At 47.1% G+C, this 19586-nt stretch overlaps 1 protein-coding gene across 3 annotated transcripts in view; it reads left to right on the top strand.

Annotated features, from left to right (window-relative positions):
- Window positions 1–19586, top strand: part of LOC139575666 (cell migration-inducing and hyaluronan-binding protein-like) — a 167083-nt gene that overhangs the window by 132313 nt on the left and 15184 nt on the right. For all 3 annotated transcript variants that reach the window (XM_071400857.1, XM_071400858.1, XM_071400859.1), the window contains exons 18-24: window positions 775–906; window positions 1873–1908; window positions 4433–4588; window positions 5622–5802; window positions 6152–6367; window positions 6796–7007; window positions 14760–14945. In XM_071400857.1, coding sequence (XP_071256958.1) covers window positions 775–906; window positions 1873–1908; window positions 4433–4588; window positions 5622–5802; window positions 6152–6367; window positions 6796–7007; window positions 14760–14945 — 1119 coding nt within the window. The remainder of the gene's footprint in view (window positions 1–774; window positions 907–1872; window positions 1909–4432; window positions 4589–5621; window positions 5803–6151; window positions 6368–6795; window positions 7008–14759; window positions 14946–19586) is intronic.

Here is a 19586-nt window from a genome sequence, read left to right as displayed (position 1 = left end):
GCAAACCCACTCACCCAGGCTTCATACAGCACATTGGTTAACATTTGAACAGTGATTAATACATAGCAGAGATGTCTGCATGAAGGACCGTGATGTTTGAAATACTTTACACAAACCCGTGATTCAAAACAAGTTCCTGACTGGTTTATTTGTTGATACACTGTATGTTCTGTTTACCCCACATTACTAATCACATTATATTACTTTATTACGCTTCATTTTGTTGTTATACTTTAGTTATTTGATTTAGTTCTTCATGAATTAGAGTGGCGACTGCCTTGGATTCTAAGCTGTTTAAAGGAAAAGGTAGTTATGGGCAGACCAGTGTAGCTGATTTTTCTTTCTCGCTCTCTTTCTCGCTCTCTTTCTCGCTCTCTTTCTCGCTCTCTCTCAATCAATCACTCTCTCTCTTTCTCGCTCTCGCTCAATCACTCTCTCTCTTTCTCGCTCTCTCTCAATCACTCTCTCTCTCTCGCTCTCTTTCTCGCTTTCTCTCAATCAATCACTCTCTCTCGCTCTCTTTCTCTCTCTCTCAATCAATCACTCTCTCTCTCTCTCGCTCTCTTTCTCGCTCTCTCTCAATCACTCTCTCTCTTTCTCGCTCTCTCCCTTGCACCCGCTCGCTCTCTCTCTCTTCTCTCTCTCTCTTCTCTCTCTTCTTTCTTTCTCTCTCTTTCTTTCTCTCTCTCTCTCTCGCTCTTCTCTCTCTCTCTTCTTTCTCTCTCTCGCTCTTCTCTCTCTCTCGCTCTCTCTCTCTTCTCTCTCTCTCTCTAGATATGGACCCCACCAGGATGCGGATCCCTTCAAGCCCCGTGTCCCAGCTCTCATCCACCATTTTGTGGCCTACAAGAACCAGGACCACGGAGCCTGGCTGAGGGGAGGAGATGTCTGGCTGGACGACTGCCAGTGAGTATACGGAGGGAGGGATCGAGCGGTAGAGGTGGGAGGGAGGGAGGGATCGAGCGGTAGAGGTGGGAGGGAGGGATCGAGCGGTAGAGGTGGGAGGGAGGGAGCGAGCGGTAGAGGTGGGAGGGAGGGAGCGAGCGGTAGAGGTGGGAGGGAGGGAGCGAGCGGTAGAGGTGGGAGGGAAGGAGCGAGCGGTAGAGGTGGGAGGGAAGGAGCGAGCGGTAGAGGTGGGAGGGAAGGAGCGAGCGGTAGAGGTGGGAGGGAAGGAGCGAGCGGTAGAGGTGGGAGGGAAGGAGCGAGCGGTAGAGGTGGGAGGGAAGGAGCGAGCGGTAGAGGTGGGAGGGAAGGAGCGAGCGGTAGAGGTGGGAGGGAGGGAGCGAGCGGTAGAGGTGGGAGGGAAGGAGCGAGCGGTAGAGGTGGGAGGGAGGGATCGAGCGATAGGTGGATTGTAACAAATACATATTTAGCTGTAACCTACCTTAACAAATATACACCATTCACGCCTCTGAAAAAGGGCTACATTTTGACTAGCTATGTCTCTAACCTCCCTCTCAGTCCTATGGTGCTGCCACCCCAATTATCATGCTTACCTCTAGGCTTCTACTGCTAGGTCTAGCACTCAACACAGCAGTAACTGTCAGAAACATCCCCTAGCATTTACACTGAATCCTCTATTGTTTTTCTCACCTTCAGTCTGTTGCTGCTTTGCTTCCTTGACAACATTTCCAATGTCAACCCTTATCCTTGGAGTTTTAGACAAACAGTGTGTGAATAGACACACACACACACACACACACACACACACACACACACACACACACACACACACACACACACACACACACACACACACACACACACACACTGTTGACATGCGGAAACAGATCATGTCTGTGTAATATTCTCATTCTAATGTTCCGTCTACTATGTGATTGGCTCTAACAACTGGTTCTCTCTCTCCCTCAGATTTGCTGATAATGGAATTGGCCTAACACTGGCTAGGTAAGACATTAATGTTAATAACATCTTGTGGTCCTGTGTGTGTGTGTGTGTGTGTGCGTTTGTGCGGCGTGCATGTGTGGTTCATGTTTGTATTTACGGGTGACTGCAGAAGATCCCGTTGCAGTAATTGGAAAACACCTTATATGGTCGTCTGCTTATGATGCAGTGGGAAAGAAAGACTTTGAAAGAGTGTGAAAGTAATTTGGGAGTGTGAAAGTGGCATCTCTAGGTATATGGGCCTGGGCACGGTTTGTAGCTGGTTTCAGAAACCAGGTCACACTCTCAGAGAGAGACACACTGGCACAGACTCACATACTTTTACACGCTCTCTTGGCCACACATTCGTTTTAGCTCTCTTGGCCACACAAACTCTCTGACAGTCACTCACTCACGTACTCACACACACACACATTTGTTTTACTATCCTTGTGGAGACCAAACAATTGATTCCCATTCAAAATCCTATTTCGCTAACCCCTAACCCTTAACCTAACCTTAACCCTAAACTTAACCTTAATTCTAACCCTAACCCTAATTTTAACCCTGAACCTAACCTAAGTTAACCCTAAACCTAACCCCTAACCCTTAACCTAACCTTAACCCTAAACTTAACCCTAATTCTAACCCTAATTTTAACCCTGAACCTAACCCCTAAGCCAAAAATAGACGTTTTCCTTGTGGGAATTTTCCTTGTTTTACTTTAGTAAAACCAAAAACACACACAAAAGTGTTAACTTTGGCATCTATTTTAGATTTGGTTTTATGTTTAGTCTTAAAATACCTTTTAGTCACATTTTAGTCATTTCATCCTTCGTTAGTTTTAGTTATTATCAGTTAGTTATTATCAGTTATTATCTGTGACTAAAACTCTAGACAGTTTCAGTCACAGCCATTTTAGTCACATAATAGTCAAAATAATCTATGACATAATTTATATTTCAGCTACTTGTAACTTCCATCATGTGCACATTCAGATGGCCTTGTCTAACTAGACCTACCATCCCCTCGTATACCTTAGCTGGCAACATTTATATTGTGGCAGATTGTAACCAATGCCAGCCATAGCCAGCCATAATGAATCATATAGGCTATAAAGCCTTGGCTAGATGTTAAATAATTTACGGCTCTGATTTTCTCCACATCATAACCGTCAAGGGGGGTAAATAAAAGCTTTTTCTTTAAAAAGGGGAGAATTTTCCATCTCCAAAGATGACAGAAGTATTACTGTACTCCTAACATTCAAGCAACCGTAAGAATGCTGCGAGAGCGGCAACACAGATTCATGAGGAACAATATAGAGCTACTGATGAGATCAGAGTAAAAGTAGCCTACGTGAAAGTAGGAGAGAGTAAACATGATCGTATCTAGTTGAGTTTAGTTACAAGTCCAGTGTCCTGGCTTCGCATCAGCTCAGAAGATTGACGAGCGACTGATGTGACCACCTGGGCGCTGTGTGAGAGAGCCGGGCAGATCAGTTCAGAAGATTGACGAGCGACTGATGTGACCACCTGGGATCTGTGTGAGAGAGCCGGGCAGATCAGCTCAGAAGATTGACGAGCGACTGATGTGACCACCTGGGCGCTGTGTGAGAGAGCCGGGCAGATCAGCTCAGAAGATTGACGAGCGACTGATGTGACCACCTGGGCGCTGTGTGAGAGAGCCGGGCAGATCAGCTCAGAAGATTGACGAGCGACTGATGTGACCACCTGGGATCTGTGTGAGAGAGCCGGGCAGATCAGCTCAGAAGATTGACGAGCGACTGATGTGACCACCTGGGATCTGTGTGAGAGAGCCGGACAGATCAGCTCAGAAGATTGACGAGCGACTGATGTGACCACCTGGGCGCTGTGTGAGAGAGCCGGGCAGATCAGCTCAGAAGATTGACGAGCGACTGATGTGACCACCTGGGCGCTGTGTGAGAGAGCCGGGCTGATCAGCTCAGAAGATTGACGAGCGACTGATGTGACCACCTGGGCGCTGTGTGAGAGAGCCGGGCTGATCAGCTCAGAAGATTGACGAGCGACTGATGTGACCACCTGGGCGCTGTGTGAGAGAGCCGGGCAGATCAGCTCAGAAGATTGACGAGCGACTGATGTGACCACCTGGGATCTGTGTGAGAGAGCCGGGCTGATCAGCTCAGAAGATTGACGAGCGACTGATGTGACCACCTGGGATCTGTGTGAGAGAGCCGGGCAGATCAGCTCAGAAGATTGACGAGCGACTGATGTGACCACCTGGGATCTGTGTGAGAGAGCCGGGCAGATCAGCTCAATCAGTCCACACGACTGAAATATGTCAATTCTACCAATGAGACGATTGTAAAACATTATTCTGCATGCTTATGATTGTAAACAACAGATGAAAAGGAGCTTGATGTCAAATGAAATGTCCATTAGTCTCACGTGGAATTCTCGTCTCGTCACATTTTAGTCAACAAAAATGAAAAGTATTTTTCTATGAAATGAACACACACACAAACTCTTTCTCTCTCTCACTTTCTCTCTGTCTTTCCCTGTCTGTGTAGTGGTGGTACATTCCCTGATGACGATGGTTCTCGTCAGGAGGTGAAGAACAGTCTGTTTGTTGGGGAGAGTGACAACAGGGGCATGCCCATTCCTGACAACCGTATCTGGGGTCCCGGGGGACCCGACCTCAATGGGAGGACCCTGCCTCGAGGAGTGTGAGTGTTGGCTCGTATACACACACACACACACACACACACACACACACACACACACACACACACACACACACACACACACACACACACACACACACACACACACACACACACACACACACACACACACACACACACACACACACACACACACACACACACAGAGACAGAGACAGAGAGACAGACACTGCGTGTGTCTCTCCCTTTTCTCTCCTCTTCTGTCTGTTAAGAGAACAAGAAATTATCTCCCTTCTCCTCCTCCTCCTCCTCCTTGTCCTTCTCCTCCTCCTCCTCCTTGTCCTTCTACTTCCCCTCCTCCTCCTTGTCCTTCTCCTTCTCCTTCTCCTCCTTGTCCTTCTCCTCCTTCTCCTCCTCCTCCTTCTTGTCCTTCTCCTTCTCCTCCTCCTTGTCTTTCTCCTCCTTGTCCTTCTCCTCCTCCTTCTCCTCCTCCTCATTCTCCTCCTCCTCCTCCTCCTCCTTCTCATTCTCCTTCTCCTTCTCTCCTTGTATCGCCTCTCCTCATTCACATTTTACCCTGAAATGAACCCCTTCAACTTTTCCCTTTTCAGCGTTTTGCGTGCTTGGCCAGACAGAAAGTATGATTAAAAGTATGATGTCTCAACTTGTGCATATCTTACATTCTTTTATTGTCTGGGTGAAAGAAGCCCGTCATCCATCATCTGTCTCTGTACATGACATGCTATATGGAGAGAAAAATATAATTTGCAACCACATTTGAACTTTTGCATAGTGTTACAAAATGGTCCCAAGATGCAGTCGTTATCCAATATCCGATAGCACAGAGCCTTGTCTGTGTTCTGAAAGAGATGACGATGTCCCCTCTGGCACACTTGGGAACATCGCAAAGCACCCATGATCTTGTCTGCGTCCCAAATAGCACCCTATTCCCTACCTGGTGCCCTACTTTTGACCAGGGTCTGTCTGTCTGTCAAGTTCTCTCTCGCTCTCTCATTGTCTCTAACTTGTCTCGCTCCCTCTGGTCTTTCTGACTCTCTGTATGTCTGTCCTGCAGTGACTTCCCTATCCGCGGCATGCAGATCTACGACGGGCCCATCAACGTGCAGAACTGCACCTTCAGAAAGTACATTGCCCTGGACGGTCGACACACCAGCGCCTTCGGGTTCAGACTCAACAACTCCTGGCAGAGCTGCCCTAACAACAACGTCACCGACATCACCTTCGACGATGTGCCTGTGAGTGAGTGAGTGAGTGAGTGAGTGAGTGAGTGAGTGAGTGAGTGGGTGGGGGGGAGGGTGTATCACGCTGGTTAGCATTTACCTGTACACATGATGGGAGTTGGGGTGTATTGTGTGTGTAAAGTGTAGCTGCAAATTTTGGGCATGAGCTGTCATGATGGATTATGGGTAATGTAGTGCCATAAGCAGGGTCTTACAGGGGAGACATGCTTCTCTTTCTCACCTCCATGACACTCATCTCTCCTCTCTCCCCTTCTCCTCTCCTTCCCCTCTCCCCCTCTCTTCTCTCCATCCACTCACCCCTTCTCCCCCTTCCTCCCCATCTACCTCCTGCTCTTCTTATCAGATAACGTCCCGGGTGTTTTTCGGCGAGCCCGGCCCATGGTTTAACAAGATGCAGATGGACGGTGACAAGACCACGATATTCCACGATGTGGACGGCTCGGTCAGTGAGTACCCTGGAGCCTTCCTGGTCAAAGAGGACAACTGGTTACTGAGACACCCTGACTGTATTGACGTGCCTGACTGGAGGGCTGCCATCTGTAGTGGGCATTATGCACAGGTTGGTATGCATACGCCATGCAGGCTGAAGGAAGCATGCAGCAGGCGCACAAGCATGCTGGTACACACACACACACACACACACACACACACACACACACACACACACACACACACACACACACACACACACACACACACATACCGTATCTTATAGAAACACATACACACATGGGTACACAGTATGTACTCACAGATTCTTTAAAATAAAGTGTTGGTTAAGTTTCCTCTCAAAGCTAACACACTAGTTTTTTTCTGCAGTGTGACCTCGTTTCCCCCTCATTTCACTCACTTTCTAATGTCTTCCAGATTAGTGAACATGTTCCTAGTCACACACACCTGTGTGTTTGTGTGTGTGCATGTGTCTGTATGTGTTTGTGCATTAACGTGTGTGTGTGTGTGTGTGTGTGTGTGTGTGTGGTCCCTCAGATCTACATACAGACACGTAACCCTGCCAGTCTGAACATGCAGATGGTAAAGGATGAGTACCCTGACAGACCCCTGACACTAGAGGGCGCTCTGGGCAAGAGGAAGCACTACCAGCAGTTCCAGCCCGTGGTCACCCTGGGTAAGGGCTACACTGTACACTGGGACCAGGCTGCTCCTGCAGAGATCACTGTGTGGCTCATCAACTTCAACAGGTTGGTAGTGGACTCAGAGAGATACACACAGACACAGACAGACAGACAGACAGACAGACAGACAGACTACACAGGTTGGTAGTGGATGCAGAGAGACACACACACACACACACACACACACACACACACACACACACACACACACACACACACACACACACACAGAGAGAGACAACGAGACAACGAGACAGAGACAGAGAGAGAGACTACTCAGGTTGGTAGTGGATGCAGAGAGACACATACAGACACACACACATGCACCCTTCACCACACACACTATTCACTTCCTTCTCCCAGCATTGTTTCAGCATCTGATCCAAACAACTGTCAACATCATGGCACCACATCCTATGAGTCAACAATAACCCCAGTAACCCAAAGCCCCATCCCCTGACCATGTGGTCATATTAATAAAACCCATATCATCAAGTCACACCCTTGCCTTCCACGAACCCTATAACCCAAGGGACAGTGTGATACAGTAGGTTATGGTGGCTGTTTGTCTTAGCATATGACATCACCCCTGCCCAGCAAATATACTTAATAGCATTGGCAGTCATTTGAATAGCTGAGGCATGGTAGTCATTTCAAGCGTGTTAGCTATTCCCTGGCCTGAGATTACCCCGAAAGGAGGGAGGAACATCTACTGTATTGGGGGATATGGGCATTCCCATTGGTTACATGCTGCTCTGGCGCCATCTATTGTTTGTGAAATGGAACTTCAGGTTCAACCATTAACACTGCATGACATTTCACATTTTAAATCAAATCAAATTTTGTTTGTCACATGCACCAAATACAACAACCTTACAGTGAAATGCTTACAAGCCCTTAACCAACAATGTAGTTATGAGAAAAACAAGTGTTAAGAAAGTATTTACTAAAATAAACTGAAGTAAAAAATAAGAAAATTGAAAAATAACAAATAATTTAAGAGCAACTATAACATAACAGTAGTGAGGCTATATACAGGGGGGTACTGGTACAAGGTTAATGTGCGGGGGCACAGGTTAGTCGAGGTAAAATGAGGTAATATGTAGTAAAACTATTATTAACTAATGCTGCTAGAAACGTTGATGAAGGGTTTGCTGCTAGAGACTGATGAAGGGTTTGCTGCTAGAGACTTTGATGAAGGGTTTGCTGCTAGAGACTGATGAAGGGTTTGCTGCTAGAGACGTTGATGAAGGGTTTGCTGCTAGAGACTTTGATGAAGGGTTTGCTGCTAGAGACGTTGATGAAGGGTTTGCTGCTAGAGACTTTGATGAAGGGTTTGCTGCTAGAGACTTTGATGAAGGGTTTGCTGCTAGAGACTTTGATGAAGGGTTTGCTGCTAGAGACTTTGATGAAGGGTTTGCTGCTAGAGATGTTGATGAAGGGTTTGCTGCTACAGACTTTGATGAAGGGTTTGCTGCTAGAAACGTTGATGAAGGGTTTGCTGCTGGAGACTTTGATGAAGGGTGTGCTGCTAGAGACTTTGATGAAGGGTTTGCTGCTAGAGACTTTGATGAAGGGTTTGCTGCTAGAGACTTTGATGAAGGGTTTGCTGCTAGAGACTTTGATGAAGGGTTTGCTGCTAGAGACTGATGAAGGGTTTGCTGCTAGAGACGTTGATGAAGGGTTTGCTGCTACAGACTGATGAAGGGTTTGCTGCTAGGGACTGATGAAGGGTTTGCTGCTAGAGACTTTGATGAAGGGTTTGCTGATACAGACTTTGATGAAGGGTTTGCTGCTAGAGACTTTGATGAAGGGTTTGCTGCAGGAGACTTTGATGAAGGGTTTGCTGCTAGAGACTGATGAAGGGTTTGCTGCTAGAGACGTTGATGAAGGGTTTGCTGCAGGAGACTTTGATGAAGGGTTTGCTGATACAGACTTTGATGAAGGGTTTGCTGCAGGAGACTTTGATGAAGGGTTTGCTGCTAGAGACTGATGAAGGGTTTGCTGCTAGAGACGTTGATGAAGGGTTTGCTGCTACAGACTGATGAAGGGTTTGCTGCTAGAGACTGATGAAGGGTTTGCTGCTAGAGACTTTGATGAAGGGTTTGCTGCTAGAGACTTTGATGAAGGGTTTGCTGCTAGAGACTTTGATGAAGGGTTTGCTGCTAGAGACTTTGATGAAGGGTTTGCTGCTAGAGACTTTGATGAAGGGTTTGCTGCTAGAGACTGATGAAGGGTTTGCTGCTACAGACTTTGATGAAGGGTTTGCTGCTAGAGACTTTGATGAAGGGTTTGCTGCTAGAGACTTTGATGAAGGGTTTGCTGCTACAGACTTTGATGAAGGGTTTGCTGCTACAGACTTTGATGAAGGGTTTGCTGCTACAGACTTTGATGAAGGGTTTGCTGCTAGAGACTTTGATGAAGGGTTTGCTGCTAGAGACTTTGATGAAGGGTTTGCTGCTAGAGACTTTGATGAAGGGTTTGCTGCTACAGACTTTGATGAAGGGTTTGCTGCTACAGACTTTGATGAAGGGTTTGCTGCTAGAGACTTTGATGAAGGGTTTGCTGCTACAGACTTTGATGAAGGGTTTGCTGCTACAGACTTTGATGAAGGGTTTGCTGCTACAGACTTTGATGAAGGGTTTGCTGCTAGAGACTTTGATGAAGGGTTTGCTGCTAGAGACTTTGATGAAGGGTTTGCTGCTAGAGACTTTGATGAAGGGTTTGCTGCTACAGACTTTGATGAAGGGTTTGCTGCTACAGACTTTGATGAAGGGTTTGCTGCTAGAGACTTTGATGAAGGGTTTGCTGCTACAGACTTTGATGAAGGGTTTGCTGCTACAGACTTTGATGAAGGGTTTGCTGCTAGAGACTTTGATGAAGGGTTTGCTGCTAGAGACTTTGATGAAGGGTTTGCTGCTACAGACTTTGATGAAGGGTTTGCTGCTAGAGACTTTGATGAAGGGTTTGCTGCTAGAGACTTTGATGAAGGGTTTGCTGCTACAGACTTTGATGAAGGGTTTGCTGCTAGAGACTTTGATGAAGGGTTTGCTGCTAGAGACTTTGATGAAGGGTTTGCTGCTAGAGACTTTGATGAAGGGTTTGCTGCTAGAGACTTTGATGAAGGGTTTGCTGCTAGAGACTTTGATGAAGGGTTTGCTGCTAGAGACTTTGATGAAGGGTTTGCTGCTAGAGACTTTGATGAAGGGTTTGCTGCTACAGACTTTGATGAAGGGTTTGCTGCTAGAGACTTTGATGAAGGGTTTGCTGCTAGAGACTTTGATGAAGGGTTTGCTGCTAGAGACTTTGATGAAGGGTTTGCTGCTACAGACTTTGATGAAGGGTTTGCTGCTAGAGACTTTGATGAAGGGTTTGCTGCTAGAGACTTTGATGAAGGGTTTGCTGCTACAGACTTTGATGAAGGGTTTGCTGCTAGAGACTTTGATGAAGGGTTTGCTGCTACAGACTTTGATGAAGGGTTTGCTGCTACAGACTTTGATGAAGGGTTTGCTGCTAGAGACTTTGATGAAGGGTTTGCTGCTAGAGACTTTGATGAAGGGTTTGCTGCTACAGACTTTGATGAAGGGTTTGCTGCTGGAGACTTTGATGAAGGGTTTGCTGCTAGAGACTTTGATGAAGGGTTTGCTGCTAGAGACTTTGATGAAGGGTTTGCTGCTAGAGACTTTGATGAAGGGTTTGCTGCTACAGACTTTGATGAAGGGTTTGCTGCTACAGACTTTGATGAAGGGTTTGCTGCTACAGACTTTGATGAAGGGTTTGCTGCTACAGACTTTGATGAAGGGTTTGCTGCTAGAGACTTTGATGAAGGGTTTGCTGCTAGAAACGTTGATGAAGGGTTTGCTGCTAGAGACGTTGATGAAGGGTTTGCTGCTACAGACTTTGATGAAGGGTTTGCTGTTACAGACTTTGATGAAGGGTTTGCTGCTAGAGACTTTGATGAAGGGTTTGCTGCTAGAGACTTTGATGAAGGGTTTGCTGCTAGAGACTTTGATGAAGGGTTTGCTGCTAGAGACTTTGATGAAGGGTTTGCTGCTACAGACTTTGATGAAGGGTTTGCTGCTAGAGACTTTGATGAAGGGTTTGCTGCTAGAGACTTTGATGAAGGGTTTGCTGCTAGAGACTTTGATGAAGGGTTTGCTGCTAGAGACTTTGATGAAGGGTTTGCTGCTACAGACTTTGATGAAGGGTTTGCTGCTAGAGACTTTGATGAAGGGTTTGCTGCTACAGACTTTGATGAAGGGTTTGCTGCTACAGACTTTGATGAAGGGTTTGCTGCTAGAGGCTTTGATGAAGGGTTTGCTGCTACAGACTTTGATGAAGGGTTTGCTGCTACAGACTTTGATGAAGGGTTTGCTGCTACAGACTTTGATGAAGGGTTTGCTGCTACAGACTTTGATGAAGGGTTTGCTGCTACAGACTTTGATGAAGGGTTTGCTGATACAGACTTTGATGAAGGGTTTGCTGCTACAGACTTTGATGAAGGGTTTGCTGCTACAGACTTTGATGAAGGGTTTGCTGCTAGAGACTTTGATGAAAGGTTTGCTGCTAGAAACGTTGATGAAGGGTTTGCTGCTAGAGACGTTGATGAAGGGTTTGCTGCTAGAAACGTTATTTTGCCAGGGGAACACTCCAACACTCAGACATCATTTACAGATAGCCAGGGGAACACTCCAACACTCAGACATCATTTACAGATAGCCAGGGGAACACTGCAACACTCAGACATCATTTACAGATAGCCAGGGGAACACTCCAACACTCAGACATCATTTACAAATAGCCAGGGACACACTCCAACACTCAGACAACATTTACAGATAGCCAGGGGAACACTCCAACACTCAGATATCATTTACAGATAGCCAGGGGAACACTCCAACACTCAGACATCATTTACAGATAGTCAGGGGAACACTCCAACACTCAGACATCATTTACAGATAGCCAGGGGCACACTCCAACACTCAGACATCATTTACAGATAGCCAGGGGAACACTCCAACACTCAGACATCATTTACAGATAGCCAGGGGCACACTCCAACACTCAGACATCATTTACAGATAGCCAGGGGAACACTCCAACACTCAGACATCATTACAGATAGCCAGGGGAACACTCCAACATCATTTACAGATAGCCAGGGGACACTCCAACACTCAGACATCATTTACAGATAGCCAGGGGAACACTCCAACACTCAGACATCATTTACAGATAGCCAGGGGAACACTCCAACACTCAGACATCATTTACAGATAGCCAGGGGAACACTTCAACAATCAGACATCATTTACAGATAGCCAGGGGAACACTCCAACACTCAGACATCATTTACAGATAGCCAGGGGAACACTCCAACACTCAGACATCATTTACAGATAGCCAGGGGAACACTCCAACACTCAGACATCATTTACAGATAGCCAGGGGAACACTCCAACACTCAGACATCATTTACAGATAGCCAGGGGCACACTCCAACACTCAGACATCATTTACAGATAGCCAGGGGCACACTCCAACACTCAGACATCATTTACAGATAGCCAGGGGAACACTCCAACACTCAGACATCATTTACAGAGAGCCAGGGGAACAGTCCAACACTCAGACATCATTAAATATAGCCAGGGGAACACTCCAACACTCAGACATCATTTACAGATAGCCAGGGGAACACTCCAACACTCAGACATCATTACAGATAGCCAGGGGAACACTCCAACAGCATTTACAGATAGCCAGGGGAACACTCCAACACTCCAACAGCATTTACAGATAGCCAGGGGAACACTCCAACACTCAGACATCATTTACAGATAGCCAGGGGAACACTTCAACACTCAGACATCATTTACAGATAGCCAGGGGAACACTCCAACACTCAGACATCATTTACAGATAGCCAGGGGAACACTCCAACACTCAGACATCATTTACAGATAGCCAAGGGAACACTCCAACACTCAGACATCATTACAGAGAGCCAGGGGAACACACCAACATAATTTACAGATAGCCAGGGGAACACTCCAACACTCAGACATCATTTACAGATAGCCAGGGGAACACTCCAACAGCATTTACAGATAGCCAGGGGAACACTCCAACACTCAGACATCATTTACAGATAGCCAGGGGAACACTCCAACACTCAGACATCATTTACAGATAGCCAGGGGAACACTCCAACACTCAGACATCATTTACAGATAGCCAGGGGAACACTCCAACACTCAGACATCATTTACAGATAGCCAGGGGAACACTCCAACACTCAGACACCATTTACAGATAGCCAGGGACACACTCCAACACTGAGACATAATTTTCAAACAAAGCATTGGTGTTTAGTGAGTCTGCCAGATCAGAGGCAATAGGGATGACCACGTGTTCTCTTGATAAGTGTGGGACCGAGAGACTGAGAAATAGTTTCTATCTCAAGGCCATCAGACTGTTAAACAGCCATCACTAACACAGAGAGGCTGCTGCCTACATACAAACTTGAAATCGTTGGCCACACTAATAAATGGATCACTAGTCACTTTATTAATGCCAATTTAATAACGATGTTTACATATCTGGCATTACTCATCCCATATGTACATACTGTATTTTATACCATCTATTGCATCTTGCCTATGCCGCTCGGTCATCGCTCATCCATATATTTATATAATATATGTATATATTCTTATTCCATCCCTTTAGATTTGTGTGTATTAGGTAGTTGTTGTGGAATTGTTAGATTACTTGTTGATATTGCTGCATTGTCGGAACTAGAAGCACAAGCATTTCACTACACTTGCATTAACATCTGCTAACCATGTGTATGTGAGCAATAAAATGGGGGGGGGGGACAATACAAATAGTCCGGGTAACCATTTGATTAGCTGTTCAGGAGTCTTATGGCTTGGTGGTAGAAGCTGATAAGAAGCCTTTTGGACCTAGAATTGACGCTCTGGTACTGCTTGCCATGCGGTAGCAGAGAGAGCAGTCTATGACTGGGGTGGTTGGAGTCTTTTAGGGCCTTCCTCTGACACCGCCTGGTGTAGAGGTCCTGGATGGATGAAGCTTGGCCCCGGTGATGTACTGGGCCGTACGCATCACCCTCTGTAGTGCCTTGAGCGGCATTTAGCAGACGCTCTTATACAATACTTTTATCCTACTGGTCCCCCTTGGGAATCGAACCCAGGGGCTGAAAGTGCCTTGCTCTACCAACTGAGCTACACGGGACTGCAGAGTCGTTTTCACTAGTTTCTAGTTTCACTATCACCAAACAGAAGAAAGCTGACTGAAACAGAGAGAGACTAACCTGAACTTTTCCAATAAAGAATAGCAAAATGTTTTGCTACGGTGTGTTTACTAATTAATATGACCGGTGAGTGGGAGTAGTTGTTTAGCCCTAGCTCAGTGCTGGGCTGCCTCCTGTCAAATGTCCTTTTATACCTGATTAACTGTGTGTCTGTGTCTGTGTGTGTGTCTGTGTGTGTGTCTGTGTGTGTGTCTGTGTGTGTGTGTCTGTGTCTGTGTCTGTGTCTGTGTCTGTGTGTCTGTGTCTGTGTCTGTGTCTGTGTCTGTGTCTGTGTCTGTGTGTCTGTGTGTCTGTGTGTGTGTGTGTCTGTGTGTCTGTGTGTCTGTGTGTCTGTGTGTCTGTGTCTGTGTCTGTGTGTCTGTGTCTGTGTCTGTGTCTGTGTCTGTGTGTGTGTCTGTGTGTGTGTGTGTCTGTGTGTCTGTGTGTGTGTGTGTGTCTGTGTGTCTGTGTGTGTGTGTGTGTCTGTGTGTGTGTTCCAGGAACGACTGGATCAACGTGGGATTCTGCTACCCGCCAGGCACCACCTTCACGATCATCTCAGACATCCACAACCGGCTGACCAAGCAGACAAGGAAGACCGGTGTGTTCATGAGGACCACACAGAGAGACAAGATCAACCAGTCTCACCTGTCCCGAGGCTATTACTACTGGGAGGAAGATACCGGGTGAGGAGGGTGGGAAGCAGGGAGGGAGGGGGAGGGAGGGAGGATAGAGGGTGAGGAGGGAGGGAGAGAGAGGAGAGGGTGAGGAAGGAGGGATCGGGGGAGAGAGGAGAATGTGTAGTAGAAGAGTACAGTAGGTAATCTCCCCTGTCTCCCTCTCAACCTGCTGTTTCTCCCAGTGAATCCTTATTAACTCTTAGTCTCCCCTGTCTCCCTCTCAGCCTGCTGTTCCTCCCAGTGAATCCTTATTAACTCTTAGTCTCCCCTGTCTCCCTCTCTACCTGCTGTTCCTCCCAGTGAATCACTATTAACTCTTAGTCTCCCCTGTCTCCCTCTCAGCCTGCTGTTCCTCCCAGTGAATCCTTATTAACTCTTAGTCTCCCCTGTCTCCCTCTCTACCTGCTGTTTCTCCCAGTGAATCCTTATTAACTCTTAGTCTCCCCTGTCTCCCTCTCAGCCTGCTGTTCCTCCCAGTGAATCCTTATTAACTCTTAGTCTTCCCTGTCTCCCTCTCAGCCTGCTGTTTCTCCCAGTGAATCATTATTAACTCTTAGTCTCCCCTGTCTCCCTCTCAGCCTGCTGTTCCTCCCAGTGAATCCTTTTTAACTTTTAGTCTCCCCTGTCTCCCTCTCAGCCTGCTGTTTTTCCCAGTTAATCATTGTTAACTCTTAGTCTCCCCTGTTTCCCTCTCAGCCTGCTGTTTCTCCCAGTAATCCTTATTAAGTCTTAGTCTCCCCTGTCTCCCTCTCAGCCTGCTGTTTTTCCCAGTTAATCATTGTTAACTCTTAGTCTCCCCTGTCTCCCTCTCAGCCTGCTGTTCCTCCCAGTAATCCTTATTAACTCTTAGTCTCCCCTGTCTCCCTCTCTACCTGCTGTTTCTCCCAGTAATCCTTATTAACTCTTAGTCTCCCCTGTCTCCCTCTCAGCCTGCTGTTTCTCCCAGTAATCCTTATTAACTCTTAGTCTCCCCTGTCTCCCTCTCAACCTGCTGTTTTTCCCAGTGAATCCTTTTTAACTCTTAGTCTCCCCTGTCTCCCTCTCAACCTGCTGTTTTTCCCAGTGAATCCTTTTTAACTGTTAGTCTCCCCTGTCTCCCTCTCAACCTGCTGTTTTTCCCAGTGAATCCTTTTTAACTGTTAGTCTCCCCTGTCTCCCTCTCAGCCTGCTGTTTCTCCCAGTAATCCTTATTAAGTCTTAGTCTCCCCTGTTTCCCTCCCAGCCTGCTGTTCCTCCCAGTGAATCCTTATTAACTCTTAGTCTCCCCTGTCTCCCTCTCAACCTGCTGTTTTTCCCAGTGAATCCTTATTAACTCTTAGTCTCCCCTGTCTCCCTCTCAATCTGCTGTTTTTCCCAGTGAATCCTTTTTAACTGTTAGTCTCCCCTGTCTCCCTCTCAGCCTGCTGTTCCTCCCAGTGAATCCTTATTAACTCTTAGTCTCCCCTGTCTCCCTCTCAGCCTGCTGTTCCTCCCAGTGAATCCTTATTAACTCTTAGTCTCCCCTGTCTCCCTCTCAACCTGCTGTTTTTCCCAGTGAATCCTTATTAACTGTTAGTCTCCCCTGTCTCCCTCTCAGCCTGCTGTTTCTCCCAGTAATCCTTATTAACTCTTAGTCTCCCTCTCAGCCTGCTGTTCCTCCCAGTGAATCCTTATTAACTCTTAGTCTCCCCTGTCTCCCTCTCAGCCTGCTGTTCCTCCCAGTAATCCTTATTAACTCTTAGTCTCCCCTGTCTCCCTCTCAGCCTGCTGTTTCTCCCAGTAATCCTTATTAACTCTTAGTCTCCCCTGTCTCCCTCTCAGCCTGCTGTTCCTCCCAGTGAATCCTTATTAACTCTTAGTCTCCCCTGTCTCCCTCTCAGCCTGCTGTTCCTCCCAGTGAATCCTTATTAACTCTTAGTCTCCCCTGTCTCCCTCTCAGCCTGCTGTTCCTCCCAGTGAATCCTTATTAACTCTTAGTCTCCCCTGTCTCCCTCTCAGCCTGCTGTTTCTCCCAGTGAATCCTTATTAACTCTTAGTCTCCCCTGTCTCCCTCTCAGCCTGCTGTTCCTCCCAGTGAATCCTTATTAACTCTTAGTCTCCCCTGTCTCCCTCTCAGCCTGCTGTTCCTCCCAGTGAATCCTTATTAACTCTTAGTCTCCCCTGTCTCCCTCTCAGCCTGCTGTTTCTCCCAGTGAATCCTTATTAACTCTTAGTCTCCCCTGTCTCCCTCTCAGCCTGCTGTTCCTCCCAGTGAATCCTTATTAAGTCTTAGTCTCCCCTGTTTCCCTCCCAGCCTGCTGTTCCTCCCAGTGAATCCTTATTAACTCTTAGTCTCCCCTGTCTCCCTCTCAGCCTGCTGTTTCTCCCAGTAATCCTTATTAACTCTTAGTCTCCCCTGTCTCCCTCTCAGCCTGCTGTTCCTCCCAGTGAATCCTTATTAACTCTTAGTCTCCCCTGTCTCCCTCTCAGCCTGCTGTTTCTCCCAGTAATCCTTATTAACTCTTAGTCTCCCCTGTCTCCCTCTCAACCTGCTGTTTTTCCCAGTGAATCCTTTTTAACTGTTAGTCTCCCCTGTCTCCCTCTCAGCCTGCTGTTTCTCCCAGTAATCCTTATTAACTCTTAGTCTCCCCTGTCTCCCTCTCAGCCTGCTGTTTCTCCCAGTAATCCTTATTAACTCTTAGTCTCCCCTGTCTCCCTCTCAGCCTGCTGTTCCTCCCAGTGAATCCTTATTAACTCTTAGTCTCCCCTGTCTCCCTCTCAGCCTGCTGTTCCTCCCAGTGAATAATTATTAACTGTTAGTCTCCCCTGTCTCCCTCTCAGCCTGCTGTTTCTCCCAGTGAATCATTATTAACTCTTAGTCTCCCCTGTCTCCCTCTCAGCCTGCTGTTCCTCCCAGTGAATAATTATTAACTGTTAGTCTCCCCTGTCTCCCTCTCAACCTGCTGTTTTTCCCAGTGAATCCTTTTTAACTCTTAGTCTCCCCTGTCTCCCTCTCAACCTGCTGTTTTTCCCAGTGAATCCTTTTTAACTGTTAGTCTCCCCTGTCTCCCTCTCAACCTGCTGTTTTTCCCAGTGAATCCTTTTTAACTGTTAGTCTCCCCTGTCTCCCTCTCAGCCTGCTGTTTCTCCCAGTAATCCTTATTAAGTCTTAGTCTCCCCTGTTTCCCTCCCAGCCTGCTGTTCCTCCCAGTGAATCCTTATTAACTCTTAGTCTCCCCTGTCTCCCTCTCAACCTGCTGTTTTTCCCAGTGAATCCTTATTAACTCTTAGTCTCCCCTGTCTCCCTCTCAATCTGCTGTTTTTCCCAGTGAATCCTTTTTAACTGTTAGTCTCCCCTGTCTCCCTCTCAGCCTGCTGTTCCTCCCAGTGAATCCTTATTAACTCTTAGTCTCCCCTGTCTCCCTCTCAGCCTGCTGTTCCTCCCAGTGAATCCTTATTAACTCTTAGTCTCCCCTGTCTCCCTCTCAACCTGCTGTTTTTCCCAGTGAATCCTTATTAACTGTTAGTCTCCCCTGTCTCCCTCTCAGCCTGCTGTTTCTCCCAGTAATCCTTATTAACTCTTAGTCTCCCTCTCAGCCTGCTGTTCCTCCCAGTGAATCCTTATTAACTCTTAGTCTCCCCTGTCTCCCTCTCAGCCTGCTGTTCCTCCCAGTAATCCTTATTAACTCTTAGTCTCCCCTGTCTCCCTCTCAGCCTGCTGTTTCTCCCAGTAATCCTTATTAACTCTTAGTCTCCCCTGTCTCCCTCTCAGCCTGCTGTTCCTCCCAGTGAATCCTTATTAACTCTTAGTCTCCCCTGTCTCCCTCTCAGCCTGCTGTTCCTCCCAGTGAATCCTTATTAACTCTTAGTCTCCCCTGTCTCCCTCTCAGCCTGCTGTTCCTCCCAGTGAATCCTTATTAACTCTTAGTCTCCCCTGTCTCCCTCTCAGCCTGCTGTTTCTCCCAGTGAATCCTTATTAACTCTTAGTCTCCCCTGTCTCCCTCTCAGCCTGCTGTTCCTCCCAGTGAATCCTTATTAAGTCTTAGTCTCCCCTGTTTCCCTCCCAGCCTGCTGTTCCTCCCAGTGAATCCTTATTAACTCTTAGTCTCCCCTGTCTCCCTCTCAACCTGCTGTTTTTCCCAGTAATCCTTATTAACTCTTAGTCTCCCCTGTCTCCCTCTCAGCCTGCTGTTTCTCCCAGTAATCCTTATTAACTCTTAGTCTCCCCTGTCTCCCTCTCAGCCTGCTGTTCCTCCCAGTGAATCCTTATTAACTCTTAGTCTCCCCTGTCTCCCTCTCAGCCTGCTGTTTCTCCCAGTAATCCTTATTAACTCTTAGTCTCCCCTGTCTCCCTCTCAACCTGCTGTTTTTCCCAGTGAATCCTTTTTAACTGTTAGTCTCCCCTGTCTCCCTCTCAGCCTGCTGTTTCTCCCAGTAATCCTTATTAACTCTTAGTCTCCCCTGTCTCCCTCTCAGCCTGCTGTTTCTCCCAGTAATACTTATTAACTCTTAGTCTCCCCTGTCTCCCTCTCAGCCTGCTGTTTCTCCCAGTAATCCTTATTAACTCTTAGTCTCCCCTGTCTCCCTCTCAGCCTGCTGTTCCTCCCAGTGAATCCTTATTAACTCTTAGTCTCCCCTGTCTCCCTCTCAGCCTGCTGTTTCTCCCAGTGAATCCTTATTAACTCTTAG

Source organism: Salvelinus alpinus, chromosome 5 (assembly GCF_045679555.1).
Source record: "Salvelinus alpinus chromosome 5, SLU_Salpinus.1, whole genome shotgun sequence".
Lineage (NCBI taxonomy): Eukaryota > Metazoa > Chordata > Actinopteri > Salmoniformes > Salmonidae > Salvelinus > Salvelinus alpinus.
This window is presented reverse-complemented; position numbering and strand designations above follow the sequence as displayed.